At 39.4% G+C, this 24,209-nt stretch overlaps 1 protein-coding gene across 3 annotated transcripts in view; it reads right to left on the reverse strand.

The window, feature by feature from the left end:
• Positions 1-24,209, reverse strand: part of LOC133419214 (zinc transporter ZIP11-like) — a 191,287-nt gene that overhangs the window by 143,440 nt on the left and 23,638 nt on the right. For all 3 annotated transcript variants that reach the window (XM_061708254.1, XM_061708252.1, XM_061708253.1), the window contains exon 4: positions 499-657. In XM_061708254.1, the coding sequence (XP_061564238.1) occupies positions 499-657 (159 nt within the window). The remainder of the gene's footprint in view (positions 1-498; positions 658-24,209) is intronic.

Genomic DNA, 24,209 nt, shown 5'->3' on the forward strand with positions numbered 1-24,209 from the left:
TGTACCCCCCCCATCCCCAATCTGAATAATGTTCAAAGACCAAAGGTATCAACAGGTAAGGTCCACACAGAAGTCCTTACTGATTAAACCGCTCATAAGCATGTTACTAGCACTCATCCCAGAGAGATTTCCTCTGTCATGTTTTCTATTCAGCACCCTGCTGCTGCTCTCAGCAGTGATTATTCTATTATCTGAAGCACACACAAGAGTGATGCAGGGAACTTGTTTACCTTAACAAGAACTATGAGTCACCTAAGGGAACATTCAAATGTTTTTACTTTTACAAACTTCTCAAAGGAAGAGTGTCAGTGAGTGCCAGCTTACAATATCACTGCAACTGGCATATATGAAGCATCTGTTGTCAGAATGTTAGCACGTTTCTCCAAATCATCTTGTTTTCAGGGCAAAACAACTGCCATGGATGCCTCGGCTACTGGCAAAAATCGATGCCACTAACAGTCTACAGAATGTGCAAGAGTGCCTGTGTCGGGTTCTTACCAGCAGGGGCATGGCCAGGTCAGCAAAGTAAACAAAAGCTGCCCCGAGTGTGAATCCCACAGCGACAGGTATGAAGGAAAACGAGCCATACTTCCCAGAATCCTCAGCCATGTCGATCGCTGGCGCAAGCAAAGACCAATAGGAAGCAGCTAGCATTACCTGAGAAACACAAGGATTGAAGGAAGAAGGGAAATGTAAGATAAACAATATAACGTTGTTATTCTGAGCGTTTTGATTGTTCAAACATATACCAAGGTGCGGACATTCAAATTTCTAAATGGCTGGTAGGTATTTTTTCCTCCAATACCACATCAGCATTGTCTGATATTCCTATTGATACAAAAATATAAAAATTCAATATTTCATTAATAGATCATTAAATATTAATCCGAATAGCTTGTTTTTATGAACTTTTTTTTTCCAAAATAATTTTTACACATAACACTTAATAAAAACTACACAAATCCCCTCTGACATCAGCCAAAGGTTTTCTGAAAAGTGCTTTTTGGAGTTAACTTTTCATCATATTTCAAGGCACCACGATACAAAGCAGTTCTTATAATTAGGCTGAACACCATATTTTAAATTGGTTACCACAGATAGCTACAGTATTTTATCTTGACTTGTTCATGCTAACTTATGATGCTAACTGATGTTCCCTTACATTCATTGTGAACAAATTTGTCAATCTCATTTAATATCATTTCAGCAGCAACATCAGACTTGACCACTGTATCAGCTCTTTGGACCAGGAGGCAGAGGTCCAGCGGTTTTTGTGGTACCATCAAAAATGACACAGCCTTGCAGTCCCCGTTGCGTTGTCATAGCTGGGTGTTCGTGGATGTCAACACAAAGGTGATTCAAGCCAAAAGGGCAGCCTACCTGCAGGGTGGCTTTATTGGAGGATCACCGGCATTGTGATCGTTTAGCCAGTGCAATTAGCAGTGTTGGGACTAACGCATTATTTAGTAACGCGTTACAGTAACGCCGTTAGTTTTGCGGTAACTAATACTCTAACGCATTACTTTTTAAATCCAGTAACGCAGTTACCGTTACCAAAGGTGCGTTACTCCGTTATTTCTGGCTGCAGTGAAGCCTTTTTTCCCCACACGCGGAGACCGGAGGAAATGTAGTGTGGATGTGTGTGTGCTTTCAAAAACATGACGGTCATGGCGAGACCGCGGTGAAGTTAGTTTTACGTTGGATATTCGACAGAAATGCCGCCTCCAGAGCGAATGTCTGTCGAATATCCAACATAAAACTAACTTCACCGCGGTCATAGAGAGCCGAGAGACGGCGAGTTTCGCAACGTGGAGATATTGTCATTACAGTAATCCCTCGTTTTTCGCAGCGGTTACATTCCAAAAAGAACCTGTGGTAAGTGAAATTCTTTTTACAATTAAAAAGGCTTCAAATTGCAGAGATCAGCTCTGCCTCGCACGTATTCCACTGCTCCTCTGACTGCGCCGCTGCATCCCGACCCTGTAGCGTCTTTTTCTCCTAAAGCCCACGTTGCAGCTGTGTTTTTTCGAGAGAAGAAAATAGTTATAGGTCGTTTTGACGCTTTTTTTTCTTCTGGGCAAAAAGATCCTTATAAACCGACATGCCACCATTGGTTATATTTGAGACTGTAATGACCGATTCATCGAAGAGTGCCGTTCCTGAGCTGCTGCTGAAGCTCATTGGACGTTCTCAGCTTGTTGCTAAGCAACCAATGTTATTGATACAGGAAGTGAAGAAGCGGGGAGACTGTCTTTAGCCAATCAGAATGCAGAACACAAGGCACAATGCAAATCCAAACAGTACCTGCTGAAATGAAGGCTAGAGGGGCATTAATGGGAGCATTTAAAAAAATGTTTTTATTTAATGTAACTCAATAGTTACTTTTCATAGTAACGCATTACTTTTTGGTCTAAGTAACTGAGTTACTAACTGAGTTACTTTTTTAATGAAGTAACTAGTAACGGTAACTAGTTACTATTTTTCAGTTACTAGCACAACACTGACAATTAGCATAAGCTGCCTGCAGGTCTCTTTCCAGTCCAACCCACAACCAGTTACTGTGCTCTGTTAGTACTGAGCTCTGTTAGTACAACGACAGTAGAACAAAAAGTACAATTTTTAAAATATGAATAACGATGGTCTGTTACTGTACGTCTTTCTTCACAGTTCAGCAGTCAAGGGAATGAAAAGTACCAAGTAACTAATGTGACCCCACATTTTTTCATAAATTTGTTGATTTTGTGATGTGGTACAAAACATGATGTGTATTGAGACCAAAACCGTGTTTTGATCCAGGCTGTATATGATTGCTTCTGCTGCAAAGTTGGACATTTTAACAAAGTCGATAGAAATTTACTTAATTTTAGAGGAAACTCCCAATGATCGTTGAAATAATTTTCAGAACTTCCAGAATGAACTCATTTCTGAAAAGCAGAAGCTGCACTTGGGTTTTTACTCTGTTAAAAGTTACATTCCAAATAAAGGAGGCATGTGATTTATTTGATATATTTGGGTGATTAAAAAAATCTCATGACATAATATAACAGTGTCATTTTTTTTGGGGCCATCTAAAAATCTGAAATATATTCTGTTCCATGATCGGTTAAGATGTGCAAGGTTCTGTAACATCATCTATCCAGATCAGGTTACAATTATTCAACTTCCCCATCACTATTTCGACTCAACCTGACATCATACTACAATACCCCACCCCACCCCCTGAAGCTAGCTGCTATGAACAGAGGTGTAGCATCATGGTTGCAATAGGTGCTTTTCTACTGAATCTCCTGTGTTTTAATTAAGACTGTGGGGCAATTATATCAAAAATTGTATAATTCTATCGCCCTTTAAGTTTACTTTAAAACCAATACCCCATACCATCTGTGTAAGGCACAGTCATAGTCCACGTAATGATGGTCTGATACAAATGCAAAGCATAAAAACATTGCAGTATCACTGAAAAACTTCTTTTTTTTTATACTGAAAAATAAATGGCTCATTAAATCTGTCATCCAATTTGCTGCAAATTTCCAGTGATACGAGACCCCACAGGGTAGACTTTATTTTTACTCATCAGTAACTACTGATGCAGAAGAAGCAATCACCCATAAAAATGTAGGTGCAGTGATATCAAATGTATTTAACAAGTTGTGACAAGCCATTTGCAACAAAATCCAACCTCCAGTTTCTGGTTTTGGAGTAAGACTTGAGCATAAAGTCTAAATCAGGGATGTCAGGGATACGGCCCGCGGGCCGGATCCGGCCCGCAAGCAGGCTTCATCCGGCCCCGGGTGGAAAGGGAAAAATAATAATGAATTAATTAATTAATTAAAATAAAAAGTATATTGCATCCAGTTATTGTCAGCTATGTGTATATACGAATTATTTATGAATGTATTATAGATTAATTAACCTAGTAACGTTACTGGGTTACTTGCTGCTTGAACTCTTCAGATGAAACATGCTATCGAAAAAGAGAAAGGTTGACACGGAATGTAGGGTATTTCAAGAAAGATGGAAGGAGCTGTGTTTTTTTGGGAGGTACATGGAAAACTTGTATGCCTTATTTGCTCACAACAAGTGGCGGTTCCAAAGGAATACAACCTGAAACGACACTATGAGACCCACGCAGAGAAATATGGCAAGTACACAGGGCGAGTCCGAACCGAAAAGTTGAATGAGCAAGCTTTGTCTCTAAAGAAACAACAATCTGTGTTTTACAAATGTTGAGATACACATGATGCAGCAGTCAAGGCCAGCTATATTATTGCCAGTGACATAGCTGCAGCGTCCAAGCCATTCTCAGAGGGGGAATTTGTAAAGAGCTGCATGCTGAAGGCAGCCGAGCTGGTGTGCCCTGAGAAGAGACAAGCTTTCGCTAATATCAGCCTGTCCAGAAATACTGTGGCGGAGAAAATTGAGGACCTTGCTGGAGATTTGAACAATCAACTAAAAGACAGAGTTAAGTCCTTCATTGCCTTCTCTATTGCTATTGATGAAAGCCCTGATGTGTCAGATGTTTCCCAATTAGGAATATTTATTCGCGGTGTGGATGCATCACTGACTATTACAGAGGAGTTTGTAGCGCTGGTGCCGATGACAGACACTACTACAGCTGATTATCTGTTTGCGAGTAGGAGCACTGGACAGGCTTGAGGTGGACTGGAGTCGCGCAGTCAGCGTGGCAACTGACGACGCACCATCCATGGTTGGGAACAAAGCAGGTGTGGTTGTAAAGCTCCGAGAGAGAGTTCAGGCTGTTAACCCAGACCAAATGTTTTGGAACTTTCATTGTATATTACATCAAGAGGCTTTGTGCAGCAAGAGCCTGAAAATGGACAACGTCATGCGTGTTGTTATCCAGACTGTGAATTTTATCAGAGCCAGAGGGCTAAACCACCGGCAATTTGAGGCTCTTCTAGCTGGACACGATATTGCGCACGGCCTTCCCTATCACACTGAGGTCCGTTGGTTGAGCCGAGGAGCAGTGCTCAAACACTTGTTCAAATTATGCACGGAGATTTCCCAATACATGCAGCAGAAAGGAAAACCAGTGACAGACTTAGATGATCCAGACTGGCTTACGGATCTTGCTTTCTTAGTAGACATTACAGAACACTTGAATGTGTTGAATGTTAACATGCAGGGCCGCAACAAACTCGTCACAGAGTACTATGATAGTATTCGCGCTTTCCAAATGAAATTGACACTGGAAAACGCAGCTATCCCAGGACAACCCAGTGCACTTCCCCTGTCTAAAAAGTCTACCGGTGGATCACGACAGGATGGATAGGTACAAGAACATGCTGTCTAGGCTTATTCACGAGTTCAAAAGTCGATTCTCTGTCTTCACACAACTGGAGAAGGACTTTGAACTTTTTCGCTCTCCATTCACCATCAACGTATCAGATGTGGCAGAGGAACTCCAGATGGAGCTGATCGAGCTGCAGTGTAGCGCTCCGTTAAAGGACAAATTTGCATCAGTTGACTTGGAATCCTTCTATCAATACCTGACACCAAATTACACAAAGATGACAGCATTTGCATCAAAGATACTGTGCATGTTTGGGACGACATATCTATGCGAGCAGGCTTTCTCACTGATGAACATTAACAAGTCCAAACTGCGTAATAGGCTGACCCACGGACATCGAATGACATAATGAAAATTGCAACTGCCCAGAAGCTGGTTCCTGATGTCGACAGGCTGATAAAAGTCAAAAAGGTTCAGGTGTCAACCGGCATATGAAAATGTAAGTAACTCTTCCTTATTCACACAGTTGCACAGGCCACTGAGCGCACTTGCAGAACCGCACACTCACTCTCCCCCTCTCTCTCTCTCTTTCTCTCCTTTTCCCGATAGCGCACTGGATTGTAAATCTCCTGAAAACAGGGCAGCTGGACTAACCATCTCAACAGACTATTCAAGACAATGGATTGCGTTTCACAACTACCATTATAAAATGTAGCTTACAGGGATTCTTGAGATAAGGGACAAAACAGGTTTTAAAAATCTTTTTTTTTTTAATGCACACTATATTCATTGGAACTGTATATTTCTGTAGAGAAGGGTCTTAGCTATTTAACCATGTAAAGGAACAGGTTCTAAATAAAAACACTTAAAAAAAATAAACATGCTTTACTTTAGAACTTGATTTGTGTCAACTCAGTCAGACACACTCAAAAGAGAGAGAGAAAGACAGGGGTGTGTGTGACTGCCCTGCACTGCTTGATTCAAATTTTAAATTGATATTCCTTAACAACTATACTGCTCAAAATGCTAATAATGAAACATGTATGAGCCCCTTATATGAACATAGAAGTGGATCCCTCCATAGAGATGACCATTCAATGTAATATTCTGTTTCACCACGATATGTTGTCAAAATCTACAAACTGGTCCTTTAATGTAACATACAGTATAATTATAATATAAGCGCTGGGAAAGTTACACAATACTAAGCAGACCACAGCCTATCCATGCTCTACAAGTCAGAACTGTAGGGTATACGGTACAAGGTCAAATAATGTAATATGTAATGATTTAATTCATGCTATATGTGTACATTTATGTATAAAGAAACCCCTGAAATAATATTTATAATGAAATGATATTATATTGGCATATTAAGAGGTTATAGGGTGATTTCTCAACTTGACGTCTGACGGAGTTGACAAAAGGGCATGTATTTTCCCGCCAAAACATGTATTGTTCACTGCAGCTAGCTGGTTTTTCATCAGTTGCTAGCTGTCTCAATAACCTAACTAAAATACCATAATTCAATCCACTACTGTTTAAAAACATTATCATAACAGAGAGACGGTGTTGACATGTTCCAGCTGTGACTATAGGAATATCAACATTGTTTGTCTAAAATATCAAAAAATGTAAAAGCTACCAGATTATGTGTGGTAGCGTTGCATTCAGAACAGGCAGGGAGAGAAAAGGGTCCTCAGGGAAATAGCTGACCATTCTATTTCCTGATTTAGTGAGGATTGTAAAAAAATCTTCGACAGGACTAAAAAAAAAAAATCATACACTGGTACGTATCGCTTTTGGAGAACTTTGTCACTCTCTTTTTCCAAAATATGTATTCATATACAATTAAATCATATCTTTGTCATGCCATGTCCAATTAACTTCGTAAACTTCGTAAAAATATTGTTTACTGTGATGTGAAAATATCCTTTTGATGGCATTAATGTGCGTACAACGCATGACTTTTAATGAATATTTATTTAAATCCATTGGATTGAAAGCAAGCTGGCTCTGTGTGCCAGCTCCTGCAGCGGAGCGGAGAACGAGGGGGAGGGGGGAAAGCGGGGGGGGGAACGTTGTTGCGTGTGCAGCGTGTTGACGTCACTCACACTACATGACACCTCAGTGTTTTCACGAGTCCCGACCTAATGTAAGTATTTTTTGTTGTGTGCATAATTGTAGAGTAGTCTTAAGACATCTATGGTGGAATATTCAAGTGGAATAGTTTTCACAGATGTATTTCGGCAGCGCATGTCTCTAAGCCGACATGCAGCTTGCTTTTTTCATCTCTCTACGGAGACATAGACCACTTAAATAAAACCACACTGATTTTGAGTCAAACCCGTCTTTTTAAATTCAATTTTTATACAGAAAATAATTACAGTGCATGTATTACACCTTATTTCATAGCAGCTTTGCAATTATTGTATTATATTATTATCGGCTTTCAGCCGAGATCTGGTCCGCAGAGGACGAGGAGGTGCATTCAGGCACCGGTCGGAATTCTAAAATGACCGATTATCCTCCTGGTGCGTTCAGGGACAACTGGAATTTACTGTATTTGGCGAAAATTGACCATTGCTTCATTTGCTTCAAAATTATTATGGCATTTAATGTATATTTTAAACAGGAATTGAATGTCTTAAAAACAAGCTTTTGAATGTTTTTTCTATATAAATGAGAAATTCAGCCTCTGGGCAGTAATTAAACCTTTACTTAAAAAACCTTCTCTTGACCCAGACACCTTAGCTAATTATAGACCAATTTCCAACCTTCCATTTGTATCTAAAATTCTGGAAAAGGCAGTTTCAAGCCAGCTATGTGACTATTTGTATAGAAATGATCTGTTTGAAGTCTTTCAGTCAGGGTTCAGAATGCATCATAGCACAGAGACAGCACAGGTTCGAGTCATGAATGACCTTCTTATGGCCTCAGATAAGGGATTAGTTTCCATACTGGTTCTACTGGACCTCAGTGCTGCTTTTGACATTATAGATCATGGCATTTTACTGCACAGGTTAGAGCATGTTGTTGGGATTAAAGGGACAGCTCTACGTTGGTTTAAATCATATCTATCTAACAGGTTCCAGTTTGTTCACGTACATGAGGTTTCTTCAGAACAGTCAAGGGTCTGTTATGGTGTTCCGCAGGGTTCAGTGCTAGGGCCAATCTTGTTCAGTTTATACATGCAGCCATTGGGAAGTATAATCCAGAATCACGGCATACACTTTCATTGTTATGCTGATGATATGCAGCTCTACTTGTCCATGAAGCCGGATGAAACAGAACCGTTAGTTAAACTTCAGGCATGTCTTAGGGACATCAAGGACTGGATGTCCAGAAATGTCTTGCTTCTAAATTCAGATAAAACAGAGGTTATCATTCTTGGTCCAGAGCATTTTAGGAAGGGATTAGATGGTGTTGCGATGGCTTCCAGTGCAACTGTGAGAAACCTTGGTGTTGTTTTCGATCAGGATTTGTCATTTAAACCATATGTCAATCAGGTTTGTAAAATAGCATTTTTCCATCTCCGTAATATTGCAAAGATTAGGAAAATCCTCTCGCAGAGTGATGCAGAAAAACGAGTTCATGCGTTTGTATCTTCTAGACTAGATTACTGTAATGTGTTGTTAGCAGGATGTCCAAGTAATTTGCTGAATAGGCTCCAGCTGATCCAAAATGCAGCAGCACGAGTACTGACAGGAATTAGCAGGAGAGACCACGTCTCTCCAGTGTAAGCGTCGCTCCAATTGGCTACCCGTAAAATTCAGAATCCAATTTAAAATTTTATTACTTGCGTATAAAGCCCAAAACGGCTTAGCTCCGCATTATTTGCAAGACCTGATAGTGCCTTATGTTCCTGTCAGAGCTCTCCGTTCTCAGAGTGCAGGTTTACTCGTAGTTCCTAGAGTATCCAAATGTAGATTTGGAGGGCGGGCGTTCTGCTATCAGGCACCACTACTATGGAACCAACTTCCAATCTGGGTTAAGGAGGCTGACACCACCTCCACCTTTAAAACTAAACTTAAAACATTTCTGTTTAGTAAAGCCTATAGTTAGTGTTTAGTAAACCTCTAGCTGGTGTTGGTAAATCTCTAGGTAGTGTAAACTCTAGTGTGCCAGAGTCGTTCCTGTAGTTTCTTGTGCTGGCCCCCCCTTCTCCTCCCTTTTCTCTCTTTTGTCCATGTTGCAGCATCCTTTGCCGGACACCGGAACCTGCAGAGTGGGAGTGAGAGGGGCAGGGTAACGGCCCGGGCAGGCGGGGGAGAGGTTTGTCCGTCAAGACTCCTCTCCCTGGCCCTGCCCCTTCTCAACTTTTCCCCGACCCTGCACCCCAACCTGGGACTTGATGATTGGGCTGGAGCTTCGGGAGCTGTATGCTGGCTTGCAGTCCCCACCCCTGGTCATCCCGTTGCTGCTTCCACCTGCCTGCTGTGCTGCTGCCGTCCCTGACCCACCAGTCTGGCCCTCGGCAGGAGGGTCCCCCCTTACGAGCCTGGTCCTGCTCAAGGTTTCTTCCCTCCTAAAGGGGAGTTTTTCCTTGCCACTGTTTGGCTTAAGGTTTTTCTCCCACTAGGGGAGTTTTTACCTGCCATTGTTTATGCAATAACTGCTCGGGGGTCATGTTCTGGGTATGGGTCTCTGGAAAGCGTCTAGAGACAACTTTTGTTGTATTAGACGCTATATAAATAAAATTTAATTGGGCCATGTCTTTATTTTTACCGTTCTAACCTTCTCTATGAGGGATTCTGAGGGGAGGGGGGGCTATGTTAATGAGGCTCTGTGCTGATTGGCTGCCTGAATGACGTCTAGCAGGGGAGCTTTAAGCCTGAATCACAGTTGTGGGTCAATGATGTATAAGGCCTTTGAGTGGCCTATTTTTAAAATACTTAAAATAAAGATGTATTTGGCCATTTTCCAAACATTTGGAATGTAGTGTGCACATACGTGCATGTGGAAACTTAAAACAAAGGTATTTTAGTGTTTTTAAACCTACATTGATAGGGCAACGACCTTAAAAAAGTAATTTGGGGCGACCGTTATTTATCTCAAAATTAATAGATTTCCTTAACAAAATTTAAAAAAGTATCAGTAATTAAATTAACTTTTCAAGAAATATAGACTCATGTGTCCTTTCATTTTTTGAAAACCATTTTGAAATACATTTTATCTATAATGGAAGTGTCACCCTCATAAAGCCATTACATATATTCTTTTTACTCTAAAATTCATAAAACTGATTTAAAATGTGTACAAGTAGTATCCACTTATGCATACTATACCAATGATTTATATTTGAACCAAAACTGACGGACATTTAATTTTGAATTTGGTACAAAATTGCCATTCGTTGGTTACCCCACATGACAGGTGGTCGCCCCAAATGATGAGAAACAGCAGACAGTTAAGATTTGAGACAAATTTAAAGACAAATATTAAAGAATCAGCATAACTATGTCATTGTATGTTCCTATGTTTTTCATAATAGGTCCCCTTTAAAGAGGGATAACCTTCATTTATAGTTAGAAGGAGAACCATGAACATTTTCAATATGTTTTGCCAGACGTGGACCCACATTTATAAAGAAATCATTGAATTTATTAGCAATTTGTGTATGCTCAGTTATCTTATGCGCCATCCTGAAATGTAGACTGGGCTGGAATAGATGATTTTTTTTCTTGTTGAGTAATTCTTTCAATATTATCCATAGATCATTTATTTATTTCTAATAAGGTGGTTGTATTTATTCCTATAATTTTTGTATTTAGCACAATTTAAAGCAGTGATTCTTAACCATAGGGCCGCGGCCCACACTTGGGCCGCGAGCGCCATCTAGTGGGCCGCGAAAAAAAATCAGTTTTGTACATGTGGGCCGCGGGGGCCGCGGGACTGCATAGCAACTCCCAACCAAATGAGGAGAAGAAGACCCTCAGCTAGCTCTAGGTGTAATAGTAAGAGAAATGGTGTGTATTTATAGAGAAAATCCTTCATTTTGCACAGAGTAGGTTTAGATCCGCCAGGATCGGGGATCGATTACTTGGGTCTGCGCCCAGAGCGAGCGAGCGCGGCGTGCTCATTTATCCTGACTCGTCCGCGCGGCCGGGGAGGTCGGTGCCGCTCGGGCGGTGGGCTCCGTCGTTACTGCTGAAGGATTGTACATGTAGATGTGTCGTCTGGACTGGACTGTTGTTCGGGCTCGCAAAAGCATCGGAAAGTGACACGGCTGCAGCGGCCAGAGAGCTGCGGGTTCTGCCCGGCTCAGCTGATCAGGCTCGGATGAAATCCGACACGCGCAGTCCTGACAACTTATTAATGTAAATAAAACTTAGTAAGTTACTTAGTAAGTAATTAGCTTGACTCTTACAGAGATGAGAAGCCTAACAGGTGGAAAGGGAAGTTCAACCCAGAATGGACAGATTCATCCTGGTTCAGTCTTCACACTGGGACAAAACCAGTGTCTCATACGTTCAGAGACCGTGCCGTTCAAAGTGCGAAAGTAAAACGCCACTGAAACAAAACACAAAGTTTTTCATCAAACATATCATCTTAAACATGTTTGGGTTCACATACAGCTGTGAAGCAGCTTTCTCCACAATTAACATAATTAACTAAATATCGTTCCAGGTTCATCAATGAGCACCTTCTCATGTGCATGAGAACCTGACACCATCCAGCCCAGATTTAAAGTCCTGGCAGGAGAAATTAGAGCTCAGTTCTCTCACTGAACGACAGAAAGTGAGGGCATAAGATTAAGGGGAAGAAAGAAAAACTGCAAAACTTTTAAATTGTTAAGATGTGTTTATATTAATTTATTATAAAAATGTGTTGAGACAATTAACAAAGAAAAGGGGAAATTCAAACTGCTGGTAAAGAAATAAAATAAGATAGCATTTGAAAAATAAAATAAAATCTTATTTATTTATTTTTAAGAGAAAAAAATGTGTAATTGAAGTTACACATGTTAATGGGCAAATATGTACTTTAATATAACAGTCAGATGCAGATGTTGATACAACTATGAGGCTACTTGAATATATATATATATATATATATATATATATATATATATATATATATATATATATATATATATATATATATATATACAGATTTCCTAAGTTCTATAGTAAACCATGGTTTGTTAAGGATTTCAGAGCTTCCTTTATCTTTAGAAATAAGATAAAGGTTGTGTTTAGAATTGTACTGTGTGGCACAAAGCTTTCATCCAACCAGTGTGCTGTTAAACTTAAAAGTAAAAACGTTTTACTACATCCTCTCGAGACACTGAGCCAGGTCTGGTGAAAAATGTGATATTTAATAGTTTGCATTAATGGGCGTGGCCTAATGGCTCAACAGCGCCCCCTAGAAAACTTTGTGCCTCAAGCCCCACAAAACAATTTGACATACATGCACGAAAATCGGTACACACCTGTATCATGTCGCAACTTAAAGAAAACTCTCTTGGCGCCATGCCCGAAACCCAACAGGAAGTCGGCCAGTTTGAATTAATCATGTAGTTTTGGCGCAATTTATGCCATTCCTTCGGCAGTTAATACGGCCCGAACCGTAACGTGCACCCAGGTGTGTTATACAACAAAATGTGCGTCTCCATCCTGCGATAACGTGCATAACTTTTCTCAGTCAAAAGTGTTACCATGGCGACGATAGACGCCAAAAAGCGCGCCAGACCTTCATCTGATTGGTCCATACAGATAAAACGTCGTGCCTCAAGCGTGACGTATATGCACGAAAATCGGGACACACCTGTATCATGTTGCAACTTAAAGAAAAGTCTCTTGGCGCCATGGCCGAAACCGAACAGGAAGTCGGCCATTTTGAATTAATCGTGTAATTTTAGCGCAATTTATGCCATTTCTTCGGCCGCGTCGACCGTAACGTGCACAAGGGGTGTTATACATCAAAATGTGCGTCTCAAACCTGCAACGACGCGCATTACTTTTCTCAGTCAAAAGCGTTACCATGGCGACGATAGACGCCAAAAAGCTCACCCCCCCTTCATCCAATTGGCTTTTGAATGGTTTGACGTAAAGACTCGTGGGTGGTGTCATCAGACTCGGTATTGAGTACTTGACCTTCATTGACCTTTCTTCTGATTGATCCATATTTTTATAGTCCCTATTCTCCGCCATAACTTTTGACAGAGTCGTGGGTGGTATCATCTGACTCAATTTAGATTTTTCTGATTGGTCAATATTTGATACATCCTATTTTTTGCCATACCTTTTAAATGGTATGGCATACAGAGTCGTGGGTCGTGTCATCAGACTCGGTTTTGACTCCTTCACCTTAATTGGTGCAAATTATCCCCGCCCCTTCTTCTGATTGGTCGATATGTGATACTTCCGATTTTCTGCAATAACTTTTGAATGGTTTGACATAAAGACTCGTGGGTGGTGTCATCGGACTCAGTTTTGAGTCCTTGAACATAATTGCTGCAAATTAGCCTCGCCCCTTCTTCTGATCGGTCGATATCTGATAGTTCCTACTTTCTGCCATAACTTTTGAATGGTTTGATATAGAGAGTTGTGGCTGGTGTCATCTGCTAAATGTCCAGCCCTCAAGAATCTACATACAAGTCATACAAGCTTCCACTGCAGCCTGAACGTGCACAAGGGTGCGAGGGCCCGTTCATCGCTGCTTGCAGCTTTAATTTAATATATATATTTGCACACTCAGAGTTTTTTAAAGGTTTTTTGGGTGGGTCAATACTGTGACCTCTTGCTGAGGACAGGTATAATAACATGGACCTCTTAACTACAGACCATACATTTAAACAAATTCACAGAAAAAAAGTGTAAAATGCGTTATAAAAAGAACAAAGGTATACACAGTTCCTTTAGCTTTAACTTTGTAAGTATGTAAACCATGATGAATTTCTTGATTTTCAATATAAATTAGACTTTTCTATGTAGGACATGTTTTTTTCCCAACTCTCAAGAATGTTGTGCTTGCTTATAATTAATGAGTGACTCAGATTCAAACACCATTGAGTTGTTTGATGGGAAAAAAGTTTTCTTTAGGAGACTATTTTTGTTAACTGTGAGTGACTCGTTTAAATTTTAAAAAGTGTTGTATGAGTTGTTAACTCAGTGGTTGACTCAGATTTACATTTTAAAAAGTGTTGTATGAGTTGTTAACTCAGTGGTTGACTCAGATTTAAATTCTAAAAAGTGTTGTGTGAGTTGTTAACTCAGTGGTTGACTCAGATTGAAATTCTAAAAAGTGTTGTGTGAGTTGTTAACTCAGCAAGTGACTCAGATTTAAATTGTAAAAAGTGTTGTATGAATAATAAAAAAAGTGTTTTCTTTGGTAGATTGTTATTTTTTTGTTAACTCTGTAAGTGACTCAGACTCAAATTGTAATTAAAGCTGCAAGCAGCGATGAACGGGCCCTTGCACTCATGGCCACCGCCCCCCATAAGCATATCAGAAATGACACCACCCACGACTTCCTATGTCAAACCATTCAAAAGTTATAGCAAAAAATAGGAACGACCAATCAGAAGAAGGGGCGGGGCTAATTTTCACCAATTATGGTCAAGGACTCAAAACAGAGTCCGATGACACCACCCACGAGTCTTTATGTCAAACCATTCAAAAGTTATAGTCAGAAAATAGGGATAACCAATCAGATGAAGCGGCGGGGCTAATTTTCACCAATTATGGTCAAGGACTCAATACCGAGTCCGATGACACCACCCACGAGTCTTTATGTCAAACCATTCAAAAGTCATGGCAGAGAAAAATATTCTAGGGGGCGCTGTTGAGCCATTTTGCCACGCCCATTAACGCAAACCATGAAATATCAAATTTATCGCCAGGCCTTGCTTGCGTGCACAATTTGGTGACTTTTGGGGATCTATCAAATATGGACCAATCAGATGGTCCATATTTGCGTGTTACCGCGCGTCGTCACGGTAACGCTTTTGAAAGAGAAAAGTAATACGCGAAGGGGGGGGCGCGTCGTCACGGTAACGCTTTTGAAAAAGAAAAGTAACACGCGAAGTTGCAGGATGGAGACGCATATTTTGATGTATAACACACCTGGGTGCACGTTACGGTTCGGGCCGTATTAACTGCCGAAGGAATGGCATAAATTGCACCAAAGTTACACAATTCATTTAAAATGGCCAACTTCCTGTTCGGTTTCGGCCATGGCGCCAAGAGACTTTTCTTTAAGTTGCGACATGATACAGGTGTGTACTGATTTTCGTGAATGTACGTTAAACCGTATTGTGGGGCTTGAGGCACAAAGTTGACTGAGTCAATGGTGTATAAATGTGATTTTATCTGTTAATGTTTTCTTTTTCTTTCCTTTTTTTTTTGTTATGGCTAATACACTCTTGGGTAATATCCCCCCCCTAGGTATAAACAACACAGAATCTGAGCTGCCATCTTCTGCTGAAGCTGTAGCTCTAACAACAGAGGATGACACTCAAGATCTTTGTAATTTTCTTAAGGATAAGATTTTCAATCTCGTTGAAGTAGATACTAATAATAAATATAACATCAACATTGATCCTGATCTGAATTGTCTTAAATATGCAAACAGATCTATTACAAGTGAATATTATAATATTAAAACATTTAATACATTTAAAGTGAGTATCAACTCTCACTCTATGTTTTCTACTTTTCACCTAAATGTACAAAGCCTTAATAGTCATGATAAGTATGACAATTTTGTTAATTATTTATCCTCACTGAATCATGAATTTTCTATCATTGCTCTCTCAGAAACGTGGCTCTCAGAAGCTACTAAATCTCAGTATGATTTGTCATTATATAATGCTGTTCACTCCTACAGATCAGAGAGAGTGGGTGGTGGTGTGTCAATTTACATTCACAACAAGTTTCAATTTTTTATTAGGGATGATCTTGCTTTCAAGCATCAAGCAGCTGAGATGGAGTCTCTCTTTGTCGAAATACCTTCATGTTCACTTTTTGATGGCAAAAATATTATAGTGGGATGTGTCTATCGACCCCCGGATTCAGATCTAAACATTTTTTGTGATAATATTGCATTAACATTAGACATAATCAATAAAGAAAACAAATTATGTTATTTATTAGGGGACTGGAACATTGACTTATTTAAGAAGCATGCAGCAATTACTGAATTCCTTAATACCATGTACTCTAACTGTTTTTTTCCTGTGATTTATAGACCAACAAGAGTGACCACTTATTCTGCCACTCTTATTGACAATATCTTCACAAATTCTTTGAATAATGTTGCCCATTCAGGTATTCTGATAACAGATATATCGGATCACTTTCCTGTATTCCATATTTCTTTGCCAATTAAAAGTGAACATGTGGAAAATAACTACAACTTTAAATTTAGAATCTTTAACAAAAGAAATACAGAGAAGTTTCAGAGGTTGGTTGACAACATTACCTGGGACGATGTTTATGAACATTCTTCTGTCCAACTTGCTTATCAGTCATTTATGAGTTATTTTAATTCTGCCTTTAATCATTGTTTTCCCCTGGTTAAACCCAGGAAGAAATCTGGTGAAGGTCTTCGGAAGCCCTGGTTTACAACAGGTCTCAAAAGATCCTCTATGATAAAAAACAAATTGTATAAAAAATTTCTTACTAATCCTACTCCACTGAATTCTGCAATCTATAAAAAATATAAAAATAAATACATCCATCTATTGCGGATGTCTAAGAAACTGTACTTTTCAAATAAATTCAGAGAATCGTCAGACATTAGGTCCACCTGGAAGGTTGTCAACGAACTTCTCAACAAAAAAAAGTGTACTGCCCCTCTCCCATCTCAGTTTAAGAATGGTAAAAAGATTCATGATAACCCTACCGATATAGCAAATGAATTTAACAGTTTCTTTGCAAATGTGGGTTCTTCTCTCTCAAAGGATATGGGAGTTTCAAGTAGTAATCATTTAGATTACATTAAGGGCAATTTCCCTACTATTTTACAGTTTGAAGATACTAACGAAACAGAGGTCTTAGATTTAATTTCTAATTTGAAGATATCAGCAGCTGGTCACGATGATATTGCTGCTTCATTGGTCAAATCAGTGTCTTTCTCAATTAGTAAACCCCTTATGCATATTTTCAATTTATCTCTGCAATTTGGGGAGGTTCCTCAAGACTTAAAAATTGCCAAAGTTATTCCCCTGCACAAATCTGGAGATCCAAGAATCTTTAATAATTATCGCCCCATATCAATTTTACCATGTTTCTCAAAAATATTGGAAAAACTGGTTTACAACAGAATGTTGCACCATCTAAACAAACACAATATCTTATACGAGCATCAATATGGTTTTAGAAAAAATCACTCCACAGATATGGCCCTTTTACAACTGGTGGAAAGAATCTATACTGCTATTAATAATAAAGAATTTGCTCTCGGCATTTTCATAGATCTTTCCAAAGCCTTTGATACTGTGGATTATACTATTTTACTTGACAAATTACATCATTATGGTTTCCATGATATTACTTTGAAATGGTTGTCTAGTTATGTTCATAACCGTGAACAATATGTGCATGCCAACGGTTGTTTTTCGTCCAATGTTAAGATGTCGTGTGGAGTCCCTCAGGGATCAATACTAGGACCCCTTTTATTTCTCATTTATGTAAATGACCTGGCTACTGTATCTTCATCCTTTACACCAATCTTATTTGCTGATGATACCAATTTGATACTAACTCACAGAAATTTTGATTCACTTATTGAGCAAGCTAATTCTGGTATAGCAATGCTTTCAAAATGGTTCCTTGCAAACAAGTTGTCGTTAAATGTTAACAAATCTAATTTTATTGTATTTGCAAGTAAAAACAAAAAATATTGTCCGCAAAAAGCTAAGATCTCTATTGGTGGTATTGCAATCAATCAGGTTTCATCCACCAAATTTCTAGGTGTCTTTGTGGATGAGAATTTGTCCTGGAAAGAGCATATACATTCTGTAACTAACAAAATCTCTAGATCCCTTGGTATCATCAGAAGAATCAGAGGTTTGGTCCATCAGGCTTGTCTCGTTACTCTGTATTACAGTTTAATTTATCCTTATCTCATTTATGGCAACATTGTTTGGGCAAGCACATATTCATCAAATCTACACAAATTACTCATTACTCAAAAGAAATTTGTAAGAATAGCTGCTTCTGCCTCCTATTTGGCCCCATCTGCCCCTTTGTTTAAAAAATTAAATTTATTATCCATCTATGATATTAACGTACTTCAATCATGTGCTTTCATTTACAAATGCACTTATCTTGCAAATAGGCTTCCAAGTACTTTCAAAGATTTTTTTAAGACCAATTCACAAATTCATAACTATAATACCAGACAATTTGAGGATCTCCATTCTTCATTCAGTCGTACCAATAGCACTCAGTTCTCCATCAAAGACAGAGGTTCCTCACTCTGGAACTCTCATATACTTATCGCAAAATCTTCACTGTCTATTAATAGTTTTAAACAGAGATTGAAGACCAGCCTTATTGACCAAGCGTCTAGAAGTGCTTCCACTTAATGTGGACTCACTTCTGCACGTGCACACCGAGAAATCGTCTGTTTATATCCATCTTTTTTGAATGCTGTTTTTTTTTTGTTTGTTTTTTTTGTTCTTGCTATTATTTCAATACAATCTATTTTTCCTGGTGAGAACTTTGAATAAGCCCATTTAGGGCTTCCTTTCTCACCTGCACATATTTTCATGTTTTTTTTATGTTCATTTAAACTTTTGTACCGTTTTTTTTATGTTGTGCAAATAAACAAATCAAATCAAGTTTTCTAGGGGGCGCTGTTGAGCCATTTTGCCACGCCCATTAATGCAAACCAATAAATATCCAATTTTTCGCCAGGCCTGGCTTGCGTGCAAAATTTGATGACTTTAAATAAATGAAGTCTGTTGGTGCCATGGCCGAAACCGAACAGGAAGTCGGCCATTTTGACTTAATCGTGTAATTTTGGCGCAATTTATGCTATTCCTTCGGCAGTTAATGCGGCCTGAACCGTAACGTGCACCCAGGTGTGTTATACATCAAAATGTGTGTCTCCATCCTGCGAGGACGCGCATTACTTTTCTCAGTCAAAAGCGTTACCGTGGCGACGATAGACGGCAAAAAACGCGCCCCCCCCCCCCCCCCCCCCCTTCTTCTGATTAGTCGATATTTTATAATCCCTATTTTCTGCCATAACTTTTGAATGGTTTGACATAGAGAGTCGTGGGTGGTGTCATCCGCTAAATGTCCAGGCCTGAAGAATCTACATGCAAGTCATACAAGCGCTTCCACTGCAGCATGCCTGAACGTACACAAGGGTGCGAGGACCCGTTCATCGCTGTTTGCAGCTTTAATTGTATTTACATTTAAGTGTAATAATTTCGCTTTATTTCTACATAAAAATCAAACATTTTTGTTTTCCAATCCATCCATGTACAGTACAGACCAAAAGTTTGGACATACTTCCCCATTTGTTTGAATGAGAAGGTGTGTCCAAACTTTTGGTCTGTACTGTATCTCTTTATCTCATCAGACATCAGACATTTCACGAGCGTCAGATGCGTCAATCACAAATTATGTAAATCAGTTATGATTGCTGGAAGAGGCTAAGGAAGTAAATTTAATCACACTCCGGATGATTGTGATCAGCTTTATAATTTAAGGCAATTATCTCTTTCTTTATGTAACAAAGGTTTCTTCCTAACATTCTGAAATTCAATCCTCTGGCTGTGAAATGAAGACCGGAAACTATAAATAAAAAAAGTACTGGTATTTTTAAATCTATCCAATTTTAGTCAGGACTTGCAGCCTGTTCATGTCTATACCGCCTGCTTAATAAATGAATAAAATCAATGGGCATCCGTTGGCACTCTCTCTCTCGCTCACCTTCCTGAAAAGCAAAACACTCATAAAAAATGCATTACACTCTGGACGGGGTTTAAGTGAATAATGTGACTTTGTGGCGAATTTTTTATTTATTACACCACTGTGATGAATTGGGCTGTAAGGAATATAATCACTTTAACATGCTGGCTGCTCCAAATGACAGCAAGGTCGAACAACTTTAAAAATTACATTAAAGGAGCCAAAAAAGGGCACAATAATATGAGACCACTTAACCTTACAGAAAAGGTCCAAATTATCTTTGGTGCTTTTTAGCAGAGGACAAAGAGAGACCAGATGTTTAATGTCACACAATATAACCCTTGAGTTTAGAAAGGAATGGTTACAGATGTAGATATGAGACTGTAGACTTCAGTATCCACGGGTAAATCTTCAAATACTCACGAAGGCATGACAGTGTGACATTACTCCTAGTAGTCCTTTTTGCATTTATTTTCTATTTTCAGCAGGGAACTTTTGATTGGTCCTGTGGCTATAAATGAAAGCATATGCATTTATGGAGATTCATCGAGCCTGAATTGCACTGCCTCTCAAAGTTACCGGATAACCCGTCCACCACTGATGGCAGCACCTAATTGTTACTTTCCATATCCTCAGCCCATCCGAATACAAAGAGACTTAGAATTTGATTTAAAACCCAAAATGACTGCAATTGGCATTCTGTACAACAGCAGTATCCTGTAAAACCTAAGTCCCGAGAGGTGAGGGGATCTTAAGCGTGTCGACAAATGTGTGAGAAAATCCCTTACATGTTTAACAACAGCACATTATCAGGGAATGATAGGAGATTTGTGTATTTCCCCTTTAATAATGCATCCTTTCAGTAGGGGATTCAAGGAATCCAAAAGAATTCATATAATAATATAATATAACCACACAGGGGAGGGATTCACTTGGGAAAAATTTGTCAAGGATAAAGGGAATTTGTGCATATGTGGCCCTGAGATGGACTCCATACCTGTTATGGTACGCTCTCACGGCAGCGTTGTGATCACGCATGACAGGTGGGTCTTCTGAGGTACCTTTGTCATATCACAAATGAGCTGCATATTCAGAAAATATCCCGCCCCATTGTACAATTTCATGCCTACTTTCGCGTGCAGCTGCCAGTTCAGTTGGCTGGGGTGGACTGAAGTATCAAAACGTAGAAAATGTCTCATGGTTTCATGTACGTAACAGACCCGAAGCAAAAACATGAAACCAACAGTCGATTCGGCAAAGCATGAAGCCACTCCATTCATGGTGAATGGACAGCAAAGCCCAGAAACTTCCAACGCTGCTGTGTGATCAAACCGTTAGGAGTTCCTTATCATCCTTTAACTTTATCAGATTTTTCAATGTTGTTTTTTCCATTTTTTTATTTTATTTTTCCCAGTGCCTGGTGAGAGTAATATGAAGAAGTAATATTAGTTATAGAAATATTAAGCAAATGGCCATAATGTAATGCCGGATAGGTGTAGAGTATTTATCACTGAAAAGACCAAGTCTTCAAACTTCATGAAAATGACTCCAGTTGAAAGTCCTATATTCTTCCCAACATAAAACAGAACACAAAACAGACAATGCAAAGTGGATAAATCAGCCCTTTCATGAATAACAAATTCCATCTCGACACCATGGGGTTCGCTGGTCCACGGTATCTAATAGCAATTAGCTGAGAGCGAAATAATCAATTCCACCATTAGTAATTACTCTGCTTAGTAGGAGGTTCCATGTGCGCAAAGTGAGTTCTTATAGAAAATAAAGTTATTCAAAGCATTTATTTCTGAAAAGTTTAACACAGAAAGAGACATTGATGCTCCCTGCAGCACCATGAGTAATCTAATCTTGCAGACTAATACAGCGGCAATAAGAAGAATGGGACGTTTTTTCTGTATTGATTTGCCAGAAACTGTGAGCTGATCTTCACCAAAGTCATAATAATAGATAAACACAATGTGCTTAAGTTATTAACACAAGCACTTATAATTATTCATATTTTTATTCAGCACATCCATTAACCATTAACCATGCTGGAGTATTGTGTGTTTGGGTACGCTTGTAAACTTACTCATTTTACCCTTCATGATGCAAGTACTCCAGGCCCGGGGAAGTGAGCCCAAATCATGGTGCTTCCTCCGTAGTACTTCAACTTTATCATTTTTGAGCCTTTAGTGCAGGGCTATTCAACTGGCGGCCCGCGGCCCACTTGTGGCTGCCAGGAGTTTTTATGTGGCCCCAGGTCATATTTCATACCTAGTTATTAATGTTTTTAATATATATTAAATCGTTTTATATATCGTTGCATTTAATGTCATTTCCGGTCGGCAGGTGGCGTCAGCTCCGGTCGGCGGCCGGAAGTGACGCCACCCGCCGACCGGAAGTGACGAAGTAAGCGAAACTAACATGGTTTACATATCGCATTTTGTTAATAATTAATAATAGTTTAAGATGCTTGGTAGCCTTTTCAGTTGGTTAATGATTCATTGGACAGTGTTTGTACATGTTAATCTCTGTTGGAGATGTTTTTTACTACTTCAGATTTTTTGCCAGTGTTGCACAGTGATAATGTTTGTCACATTTTTTTTTTTTTTTTCCCCACCTTGTCTGCACACATATTAATGGTTAATACCATGCTGTAATGTGGATACAAATTATTTTATAAACGAAGGGGGGGAAATATTCGGTTTTAAAAATACCCGGCTATTTCGGATGCATTTAATCAGAAAAAAGAAAAGATAATAAGCTTGTTTTCTGTTTAGAAAGTACAAACGTAGACAGATTACAAGTACTCACCCATCTTTAAGGAGTTACTTTCGGTGTTTCTTTCAGGAGCGCACGGGCGGGTGCTGCAGTGAATAAAGGCTGATTTATGGTTCTGCGTAAAATCTCACGGCGTAGGTTACGCGGCGCACGCAGCGTTCGGTGCGTCGCCGCGTACCCTACGCCGTAGGGTCTGCGTTGGTGTAACGCGGACCCATAAATCAGCCTTTTAAAAAGCGAGTTTCAGCTGTCAATCAAAAGAACGTGGGGGCCCTAACGGGTTTCGTAATTATAAGGCTGTGGCCCGTCATATTGGTGTGAATACACATTCACAACCTCTTCAGTGTCACAACTAACATTAAGATCCATTATTTTTCCTATTGTTGAAATTCACAGCACTCCCTCCCGCTACGTCACTTCCGGTTCAGCTTTTTCAAATGCGGAAGTAAAATACTCTCACAAAAACAACTCCGGAGGTCACTGTAGTATATATTTATGCGTATTTCAATGAAAATTCAGTTCCTACATTATGTTCCTACACATTGATTCACAGGGGTCTCCAACCTGCAATATGCTCTTTAAGCTTGGATACTTTAATAAACATCTGCCTGGAACTTCTATTCAGAAGTATACATCTGGCTTTCCCTGAGGCCTCTTCCAGGTTGGACACAACCAAAAATCCTCCTTTAGACTGGTTTATACATTTACATTTATACATTTATACGAGCTAGGGTGACTGGTTTTGAATGTTCACTCTTCTTCTCCATCAAAGACTATTCACCCTGAATGTGGTGGACCGTTTCAATTTTCTGAAAATTATGGGGATTAAACTTTAGTGACCTTACTCTGACCTAGGTTCTGGTATAGGTCTGCAATTAATTATCTCATTCCACTGAACTGCATAACTTATCTATATGTAACAGAACATACAGATAAGGCTTCCTCATAACTCGAGAATATTCTCCTACTGTGAGAAGTACATCCATTAATAATGGATTAGATTATTATATCGCTCTTTTCTAGCCACTCAAAGCGCTCACATTATTCATTCGCTCCTCATTCATACTTGGTGGTGGTGGTAAACTATGTGAGTGGCCTCAGGCAGACTGACAGAAATGTGGCACAATGACAGACGACTGGCGGAAACTGGGTTCGAACTGCCAATCCTTCAATCATTGGACGACCCGCTCCACCACCTGAGCCACTGCCGCCCTGCTGTATTTCTTGTAACTTTAATTCCTCCTTTAATTCGAACAAAATTGAAATCAACATAATTCACATTTAAACCCAGTTTCTCAGCA

This window comes from Cololabis saira, chromosome 19 (assembly GCF_033807715.1).
Source record: "Cololabis saira isolate AMF1-May2022 chromosome 19, fColSai1.1, whole genome shotgun sequence".
Taxonomy (NCBI): Eukaryota; Metazoa; Chordata; class Actinopteri; order Beloniformes; family Belonidae; genus Cololabis; species Cololabis saira.